The sequence below is a fragment of the Leuresthes tenuis genome, unplaced genomic scaffold (assembly GCF_036924035.1).
Source record: "Leuresthes tenuis unplaced genomic scaffold, fLeuTen1.0.hap1 SCAF_4, whole genome shotgun sequence".
Taxonomy (NCBI): Eukaryota; Metazoa; Chordata; class Actinopteri; order Atheriniformes; family Atherinopsidae; genus Leuresthes; species Leuresthes tenuis.
The window spans coordinates 6,357,851-6,368,879 of NW_027325358.1; the positions used below are offsets into that span (position 1 = coordinate 6,357,851).

Here is an 11,029-nt window from a genome sequence, read left to right on the forward strand (position 1 = left end):
GGAATGGAGAGGAGGCGTAGGGAGCAGTTACTAGGGAGGGTGAACACGGGTGAGAAAGTAGAGAGGGTGGGGAAGTCTCGTGGGTGTGTGGGAGTGTGGAGGCAGGATGAGTAAGTGGGTTAGGGGTGGTAGAAAAAGGGGGATGGGGTGTAGAGAGGGCTCTGGGGGATGGGATCGGGAATGGATAGGGTGGTAAGGGAAAAGAGGGATGGTGTGTGTCTGACTGTGTATGTGTGTGTGTGTGTGGGGGGGGTTATTTTGCTGACGTGCCCTCTTATTGGCTTGTTCAAATGCTGGGGGAGGGGCAGCCACAAACCATACTCTCACCAGCTGTAGGGAAGAACAGAGAAACAAAGAGAGAGAAAGAGGAAGGAGGAGGGCAGATATGTGTTTTAATGTTGATATTCCCCTCTAATTAGATTACTGAGCCTGAGTGGGGGCATGAATGGCGTTGATCGTATAGAAACAGGGACAGTAGAAGAGGAGGCAGGCTTCATTAGAGCTGGAGAATGCTGTTTTTAGTACACACAAGAGGTTATTGATCTATGAGACACAGAACTGTCAACACTTTCTCTTTGGAATCATCCAAAGTCACATTTACTCATGTGAAAAAAGACAGCCTTCCGAGAAGCAGCTGAATTTTAGATGGTTTGTCACTCCTTTATTTCAGTGTTACCCAATTGTTAAGCAATATGTTCATGAGGGTCACATGTGACGACATTTCAAATGATCCAAATGTGTGCAACTCTTTAGTCTAACTGGAAAACAAACAAAAAAATGCTCGTACAGTCTTCCATAGAGTGAAAATCAGCCTTTTGTATAATTGTGACCACAACTAACTGCCCTTAAATAGGAAATTAAAAGAAAATTAATGCAAAGTTTTAACAACATAGAAAATGGAATTTCATTCCAGCACACACAAGAAGCCAGATTGAGTGCCATGTGTTTGTGGAGCCCATCTGAACTCCGCCTGCTAAACCAGTCCGCTGGCTGTGACAGACTGTCAGGCAGGGAAACAGAGAGGGTGGTGTGTGTGTTTGTTCGAACAAGAAAGGCATGAGAAAGGGAGACAAAGAGGCAGGCTGACCAATATGGACAAACACAAATAATAAACCAGAGACAAAAGTGACACATGAAAAAGGCATAGTGACAAAGAGAAACATGAAAAGACTGAGAGTGGGGTGCATACTGTAGTCATACACGAAGAATGAGAGAGAAAGGAGAGCAGAAAGAAGAGGAGGCCAATCTTTCTGTGGCTTAGCCAGACTGGAGCGGTGGGACTTGGCTGCCTGTGGACCCTTGGCTTCTGTATTAAAGTAAGGAAGGAAAAAAAATCACAGTCAGAAAATGAAAAGGGTAACAAGCTATGCCAAGAATGCACAGGCAAGAAGCAACACATTAGGTTCTTTCCTTCAGCCTGCCTTTCTGTTTCCCCAAGCAGATCTGAACAATAGGTGAGAACCAAGCATTATAAAGTCGGAGCCCTGCTGAGTGGCTCATGTTGACTCTTGAAGTTTGAAACCAAGTATAAAGATTGTATTATCCCCTAATATACAGTTTGCTCTTTTGTTTCCTCAAGAGCTTGAGAGTTGGTAAAATCATTATGTGCTATTAGGCCTGGCTGTATCATCTGAAATCAAAAGGAAACTTTAAACACTTCTTGCATAATTTTAAGCCATTTAGCTCATTACAAATGTTACTAAAATAAATAAACTGTATAATGAAATAAAGATCTGTGTAAAAATAATAATAATCAACTTAATCTGTATTGCACTGTGACAAAGTATTTTACAGAAAAAATTAAATCAAATACACAGATCAAAAGATACACGAATAGAACATGGAAGATATATGAGGGCACACAAGAAACTTGATCTTTAATTACAAATATTACAAATAAATGCGGGTAGTTTAAGCTATTCTAAATTGAATAGTCATTTCTGTATAAAAATCAGTAAATATCCACAAGGCAAACACATTTCACTAAATCAAAATTGGAATCCTCTGATGTGTCTAAACTAAAACCTCCAGATTTAATAGTAGGCGATCTTTGATATATCTCGATAAAGCTATGATCATACAATAGAGATTAATAACCAAAGGCATTAGGACTATCTTATGGAAAATTTTAGTGTCAATAAAAAACTTAATGACAAATTATCTAACATCTTTTGGAATATTTCAGTTTGGAACAAAATTACTCATCACTATGATGGTAAAAATATGTTAAAACATCTCTGTAAGTCATCTATGAAGTTGATGGCATGTCATTATATTTGTTGTGTTGTAAATCAACTGCACTGAGTTAAGGTTGTGGCACATGTTTTAGTAGCTATTGTAAATGTGATGGCAACAACATATGCAGGGTAAAACCAACCTGTCTTAAAACAGTCTAATTCCAGCTCACATTCCCAGTTAGTGGGTGAACGCTCCATTTCTTAGAGAACTTCAAAGTGACAGAAAGAGCCTACCCTGAATGGTGAAAAGCAGCATCACCATGCATTTAGAGAGGCTATATTAGATTGTTAGTGCACAAACACAAAGAAGCTGGCACAAATTCTACAGTCCGTTAACTTCTATCCATGAAGACAGCTTAATCCAAAGCCAACCGTAACCATAACCAGTTCCCTAAACCTTGGCTTAACCTCAATTCACACCTTACCCCAAACTCCAGGATCTACAAATTGTGCTTTGCCTCCCATGAGGTGTACCGGTCCCAACAAGGTCGATGATTTTATTGTATAAGATCCAAAGAAGGTAACAAAGGGTAACACACGCACACACACACACACACACACACCAATAAACAATAACATGTCTCCGATGGCTTTAGCACAGATCTCACAAAAACAACAGAATATCCCATAATGCAATCTCACTGACCCAGCCACTCATGGCTACTAATCATGTAGTAATGGTTGCCATGCCATAATCATATCACTACACAGAGGCATGAGAGGATTTATGGGCTATGCTAGCTTAATAGAGAAAAACAAGGAATTAAATTTCTGACTGTTCCATTCACTGATACCCTAAGTAGAGGATTATAGCCTTTAGATCGTCTGACTCCAGGAAGGCCGTCACAGAGGGGAATATTTGTGAAAAACACACCAGTGAAATGGTTCACCACACCACAGTCCACAGCTCTCTCACAAATATTAATTTGACTGTCCCTAATTAGCACCCGTAGTGCTTGTAATAGCAAAGGATGAGAGACTTAGCTTTTTTGTGGTAAGTAAGGTGTAAACCCTTATTTCCCCTTTCTTAATAAGCTGTGGTTCTCACAGAAGCAAGGACACGCAATGCTGAAAACTTTTTTTTTTGCGTCATCAGTAAAAAAAATAAGAAAAAAAGTTTTGAAAAAGGTGTTTTCTCTGTACCTCAAACAGATACCACAGTGTAAATCACCATGTGGTCCTTTGGTTATCTTCAGCTGTCACATGTTTGAAGTGCTGCTTGATTTTCTTCGCCATATGTCTTGTACTGTGAGGCTGACTGTGAGTATGCAGTTGAGATGCAGACCTAAAGCCGTGTCATATTCTGGGCTTGGAGGAGAGAGGAGGATGCCAAGAGCTGAAACGTGATGACTGGTGACTGTGTGAGAGTGAGCGGGGGGGCTGGGGTATCTTCCAAAGGCTTGTTGTTGAGGTGTGTAGTGTACGTTCATGTGCATGCACATGTGATCAACAGTGCATTTACTGTATGTGTGGGAAGACAGAATCCTTCCAGCCGTTTTCTTTCTCCAGCCTCTTCCTGTGTTCCACCCCCCCACCCTTACCACCACGCATACAACTCTCAAAGGAGGCGTTGCACCAGAGGACACAGTGGAGAGGAGCCAGTATTTCTCTCTGTCTTTCTCTGTCCTCACAAGCTTTGACTCCTTCCACCACTCACTGAATGTTACTATAAATCCGTCAGCTCAAGCAGACACATTTTCCCATATCTCTCCATCCACTGTGTGTTGGAGCTCTTCGTATGACTTGGCAGAAGTGAACCATGCGTAAGTGCGCGCCAGTGCGGGAATGTGTCTGTTAAGAGTTTTGGCAGTTTTCTCAACACGGCCTTACCAAAGGATCCACTGGGAAATGTGGTTTTAACGCCCCCTCTCTTCTCTCCTCTTGTTTCCTTGCTCTCTCCATTTCACAATTACACAGCCTTTGTTTCTCCATGTTCATCTCGATGTTTCTTTTTAATGTTCTCTAATTTCTCTTAATTCAGTTACATTTACATCTGAATCAACCTGTGGAAATCTTTTACTGCTCCTCGCACTAATGACACAAGTCTCTCCTTTTTTGTTTGTGTGTGTCTGTGCTCTATTTAAATCCCAACATCATAATTTGCATCAAAAAATCATTGTGAGCTGTGCATGCATATAAGCCTGTGATTCAGTATGTTATTCTCCTACTGCTGTCCACACACAATGAATGCTGATGGAAAGACATGATAGGTTATCCTGTAGGGAAGGCTGGTCAGATGAAATAGCTACTTGGTATTCCATTCCTCTGCAAAGCATGACACACAGGAGAGGGATGCTGGCAAATATGCAAATTAGGAAATACTTTATATATTTAATAGCCCTGTGAAGTTCATCAGCTTCAGAAATGATGTGCACATGTAGTTTTGATGAGGAACTGGGAAAATATACTTCAGAACATGACACTGAAACATATGTGAATGAACTGTATGTATATTTGCACATGTATCATTGTCATGATGAGATGAAACCAAGTCTTACTACTCAATACTGCAAGTGCAATTTTAACTTCTAGTTTACTTAAGTAAAACCCTATTTCCCAACATACTGATATCCTGTGTAAAATATAAATTAAAATGACAGAATGCAATTATTTGCAAATGTCACAATAGAACAATGAAAATATACCAAAAGCTGAAAATGAGACAGCTTGTTATTTCATTAAAATATTTGATCATTTTGAGAGCAGTTTGACAGCAGTTACACATCTCAAAAACAATGACCAGGGATCAGCAAAGAGCAGGGAACACAAGTGGTATTGAAAAAAAAACAGCTACAGAAACATCCATTTTCTATACGCGCTTAATCCGTCGTTCGGGTTGCGGGGGGTTGGAGCCTATCCCAGCGGTAGCTACAGAAACATGTTACAACTAATATGCTTAACTTGCAGCAGGTAGTAACATGATTGGGTATAAAAAGAGCACCTTAGAGAGGCAGAGTGTCTCAGAAGTAATGTTGGGCAAAGGTTCAGTAATCTGCAAATTCTGAGGCAAATTCAGAAGAATGTCCGTCATTGTAAATATTTCATTATCTGCTGTACATATTGTCATCAAAACATTTGGAGAATCAAGTGACATCTCTGTGTACAAGGGACACTGCTGAAAATCAGTGAATGTGCACATGTGTTTGTTGAAAATCAGTGGAAATCAGATATGATTCTGTTGTGGAAATCCCTGCATTGGCTCAGGAACACTTCCAGAAATCATTGTCTGTGAACACAGCTCACAGTGACATCCAGAAATGCAGGTTAAAGTTTGATAATGTAAAGAAGAAGCCATCCGTGAACATGATCCAGAAATGCTGCCATATTCTCTGGACCAAAACTCATTTAAAATGGACTCACACAAAGTGGAAATCTGTTCTGTGGGTAGACAAATCAAAATAGAAATCTTTTTGGAAATCATGGACGCCACGTCATCCAGACTGAAGAGGAGAGGGACCATCAGCACTCATTCCAAAGGCCTGCATTTCTGATATTATGGAGGTGGATTAGTGCCTGTGAAACTGACAACATGAAAGTCTGGAAAGGCATCAGCAACGCAAGGTACAGGTTTTTGAGCAACATATGCTCCCATACAAATGATGTCGTTTTTAGAGGAGGCTTTGCAAATTTTAGCAAGACAATGCTAAACCACATACTGCATCTCTTACCACAGCTTGGCTTCAAGATAGAAGAGTCCAGATATTAGACTTGCCTGTCAATTTAATACTGCAGTTCAGACCTTTCACCACCTGAAAACATTTGGTGCAACATGAAATTCAAAACAAAATAAATAAGACCCAGGACCGTTCAGCAGCTACAATCCTATATCAGACAAGAATGGGACAACATTCCTGTCCCAAAGATCCAACAACTGGTCCCGTCAGTTCCCTGATGTTTACAGACACGGTAAACATGGTCCTGTGCTTGCTTTCTTTTAGATGTATTGCTGCCACTATAAATATGAAATAGTAAACTGTTTCACTATAAGCATGTGCTATGTTTTTTATGTTCTATTGTGAAGAGAGTATCATTAGATTTGTAAATCGTTGTACTATTTTTTCTTTACATTTACATTACATACATATAGGTCTGGACTGCTCGGGGACATCCCATGATGCACCTCTCCTCCCTCTGCTCTCTTCAGTCCTCATGTATACATAAGATTATTGCTGTCATTAACTTGTTTCTCTTTTTCAGCAGCTATCGCTGGTCTGGTGTTATGGAGCTTGTTGTTCCCTCCTGCGTTAGGATTAGGGTCGAGGCAGAAGGCCACCCTGCCTGACTCTGGTTCTGATGGAGGTTTTTTCCTGTTAAAGGGGAGTTTCTTTCCTTTCCACGGTCGCCTTGTGTACGTTCTGTATGACTTTGGAATTTAATGAATTTGATTGGATTAGATTATGACTGAAGTAAAATTAATTGGATTCTAATTGGTATCAGTTGGACTGTATCTTTAAGTGGCTTGAGATGACAGATTGTTGTGATTTGGCACGATCTAAATAAAACTGAATCAAATTGAACTGAATTTAATTTAATTGAGTCCCAAATTATTTTGGAATTAGGGCAGCAGAGTATTTTTCATTCTGTATGACTGCATTTCATAAGGAGATATCAGACTTTTTTATTCCACTTTTTTATTTGTTGTCATACATTTTCAGGTTTGTCCCTTTAATTCTTGTTTACAAAGGTGCATCAATCTTGACTTGAAAAAGCAACTGACTGTGTGCAAACATAGCCATAAACTGAAAATATCAAATCTGTCATCTTTACCACAAGAGCAAAACATATCAAATAGCTTCTCCTCCTAGCTTGCTCTTCCGCTCATAGCTTGTTAGGTTCCCATTTCATTACTTCCCCTGGCATATTAAAAAATCAGCTATACACTCACACCCTGAATTGGTTCTTCTGATGCTCCACATGAAACATACAGGGCATTGGACGTCACCTTTCTGACGCTACAGGTGGTATTCTGGTGATTTTAAACAGAAATCCTTAGCCGTGACATTGGTGGCTAATTTTGCTCAAGATATGTAACACATTTAAACACATCTTATGGGGGGGGGGGTACTTCTCTTCTGTTGTATACTTTGGTCATACTACGGATGTTGTTGGATAGAACCACACAAACATGTGCCTGTCTTCCTCAGCCCTGTTCTGCCCTGTGAAGTTCATCATAGTTCATCCTCATTGTCCTAGCTGTGCTGAGGCTAGCTAATGTCTCCAACCTTGTCTCTCTCGTCTCTCATCCCCCCCGTCCCACCCAAGGTCTGCTTCCATCACCTGTCCCAAGGGGATAACTGTCTCCACCCCCCACCCCCCCATCTGTCCCTCCGCCAACCCGGCCTCTCCCTGCCTCTCCCTCTGCTTTTTTGGATGCAGCTTCGTTTTGTGATGTCACTGACGAGAAGCACAGTTTTTGTGTGAGTGTAAATGGGTGTGTGGTGTGTGTCAGTGTGAGTCAGTGAGCGAGAGGTGTGCATGTGAGTGTGAGTATGTGACAGGGAGACAGAGAGATGGGGGAATAGACAAGCAAAGGGAAAGAAAGGCACAAGTGTTAGGTTTCCATCTTCAATTCAGAAGCTCAATTCCTTGTTTTTAATCAAGAAAAGAGGGTGAAAAGAGCAGGAAAGGGGAGAAGATGGTTGGGAACTTGAGCTGCTGACAGCTGCTTTTGTTCCTTCTCTGCTCACCCCTCTTTCTTTCTCTCTTTAGTGCTGGGTACAAATACTAGTTGTAAAGATATATATTGACTGTAAAATAATAGCTGTTTGAAAGGTTTTGTATTTTTTACAATTCTACCTGGCTCTTTTTTTTTTTCACTTTTGATGGTATTTAAGCCTCAAATCTCAAATTTGACTCACTTCCTGTGACGTTTTGCCCACCACATCCTGGATTGACTTCACAAGATGCTGACACTCTCACAGTTTAACGGTTTTCCTGTCAATTTACAGATCATACTCGTATGCTCTTGTAGGGTTTATTTTCTCACAACACTTACTTAAGTGCATACATACACACACACATTCGCTGTGTGATAAATAATTACATACAATGGTAGGCTACTGTCCAATCTGTGGGAAGCCTGTCTACTTTGGTGAGTCTGACCTCTTTAATTTTTTACACTCTGTCTGTCTTCCTCCATCTGTCTGCTTCAGTTCTCTATTTTTTTCTGTCTTTCTTTTGATTTGGATAGTTTTGTCGTCACCTGTAACTCCAGTCAAATAGAAAGTAGGGTTATGGTTAGGAGTTAGAAAGTAAAGAACAGATGTAACATGTATTTAGGGCGTTGATAATATTCATTTTCAACAGCGAATATCTTTAAGGTGCAGCTCATATCATCAAGTGAAACCTAATTTGATGTGACAGTAGCAGTGGGAATAATATTGTGCTCACAAAAAACACCAAAATGTGTTTCTTCTTCTGTAAAGTCCCAAAACCTTATGCAAAAAAGAGCAACAATGTCCAATTCATACTATTTTTTAATTCATGTTCTGTTCATAAGAAGAGAAAATAGGGCATTTCTCTTTATCTTTCACTCTTGCTTTCTGCTTCTCTTTCAAGCACACACAGAGACACACACACACACTAATGCACGCAATCGTATCCATGATGGCAACAGGATGTGGGTCTAGTCAAAAGAGCTTGCACGCTGCTATCTGAGTTTCCTCCTTACCTACTGTTTCTTTTAGTTCCACACACAGACCTCTCTGTGTTATAAGTCAACAGTTATAACAGTTATAAGTCAATTTTGTTATTTTACTGCAAGTTTCACTTGCCTGCCCATTTGCAAGATTCAAATTTTCAAATGTGACTTGGCCTACTTACCTCTTTTCTCCCAGTATGACAGTATCTGGCCTATTTGTGCTGGTGAGAGCAGTGGTCTGTATGTTCTGAGCCAGACACCTGAATTTCTTTAAATTTGATTAATTAGCTCACTTTTTCAAATATAAATCATGACATGAAACAATGGAAATACAGAATATGTATATGCATATACAAAATGCCTCTCACATTACAGCTAATCTTTCATTCACACCGCCCTCGTTTTCATTCGATGCAGGTGAGAAAAAGAGGTCCCTCGGGAGGGACTACCATCCTCTGTGTCTGAAGTGTCAGAAGTGTAACAGACAGCTCACAGCCGGACAACATGCTGAGGTATACAAGGACAGCAAATGAGACAAAACATTAGGTTTGTGAATCAGTGAATGAGTAAGGTGGTGCAGTAACCATGTGCTGCTGACTGTGTTTCAGTATGATGAGAAGCCATATTGTTCACACTGCTATATGAAGATGTTTGGCCCGAGAGGTATACTGCCAACTCACTATGAAAACACGCATACACACATACAGTGGCACCCTTAGTGGCATCCAATTTCTGAATGTCTCTTTCTCTATGAATCTTTCTTGACAGGTAACAGGTGACCGTAACAGATGTCGCCATGGCACAGCTTGTCATCTTTGCCGTAGAAACAAGACTGACACCAAATGGACAAATGCTGACATTTAAAATAGATGGTTTATGTGCCAACAAAGTTCAGGAAAGAATACATAAGAGTGATAGACTGTAATTTAACATGATAAATACATTTGAATTGTTTTCCTGTTGTTACACTGGTGTGATGGCCACTTGTATATTCCATGTGTTTATTCACTTCTATTGTCCACAATTAATATGAAAGTCATGTCATGTTACTTTTTCTTGAAATACAACATAAAAGCTTATATGTCTCAGTGGTGGAATTTTTGGCTCTGCAATCAGCGGCCTACATGCCGACATTTTTGGACATTTGGGGAAGTCGCATTTGCTCAAAAACCAACAAAGACTCTAATCACAGACAACACACATTTAAATGAAAAATTAGTTGAGCTATAGGGCTCTCCTTTTCTCTCCCTCATCAAGCAGCCACGGGGAAAGGAGGCGGAAAGAAGCAGCGATGGATAAGGGTGGTTGCTGTTGGCACAGTAAACCAGATCTTCTGCCAGCAGAATCTGCTGGAATGGGCGCTTCAGTGAGGCAAAGGCGGATCTCTTGTGCTCTCACACATCCATGCATTCATGCAGCGTGTCTGCAGTGTGCCTTGACTGCTGCAGGGGATTGTCGCCCAGTGGTGGGTGAAGTACGTAGTTTAGACACACACTATTTCTTTCTATCCCACACACATAAAGAGAGAAGACCATGTGCTGATGTCCCCCTCTGTTAAGTGTCTTACGTCACATGAATAACATTTCAGGTTTGCCCTTGAAGGAGATATAGGTAGTGAAATTAGTGGAAATTGGATCAAGAAGACTGAGACAGAAACAGTACATAGGATAGAGGGAATACACCAATGGGAATGGGTCGAACATCCAGAAAAGAAACACCAGTAAGATACATTTGTTTCTCCTGTCTACCACTTGTCTTTGAGCCTGTCTGTTTCCCTCTCATCTCATGAGACCCTTCCCTCTTCTATCCCAATCCCACCTCCCCTCCTTTTGTCCCTCCTCCTCTTTCTATGTCTCCTTCACCTCCTAACCCCCCTACCTTGATATATCACATGGCTGCTGTGATACCAGCTGGCTGACTGCTCATTTGCATGTGTTCCAGCTACACAGCCTTATTAGAGGGGCCGGTGGTGGCGGAAGGCCCGGGTTATAGGTGGAGATGGGCTCAGGGATAAGGGAGAACATGGTGCTATGGAGACCACTGGGTAATTGTTGGGCACTGGCAGTGCTGAAAGAAAATAGCAAGAGCCTGAATAGATGAGGCTGAAATGCAAGAAAGCAAGATTATTACTATTGTTAACTGGTCAATCAAT

At 40.8% G+C, this 11,029-nt stretch overlaps 1 protein-coding gene across 1 annotated transcript; it reads left to right on the top strand.

Moving 5' to 3' along the window:
* The first annotated feature begins 8,121 nt into the window (after positions 1–8,121).
* LOC140304958 (cysteine-rich protein 1) lies at positions 8,122–9,862 on the top strand. The gene is made up of 4 exons (XM_072383747.1): positions 8,122–8,328; positions 9,295–9,389; positions 9,486–9,540; positions 9,646–9,862. The coding sequence occupies exons 1-4, from the start codon at positions 8,286–8,288 to the stop codon at positions 9,654–9,656; spliced, it is 204 nt and encodes a 67-aa protein (XP_072239848.1). The 5' UTR covers positions 8,122–8,285; the 3' UTR covers positions 9,657–9,862.
* Positions 9,863–11,029: the final 1,167 nt, after the last annotated feature.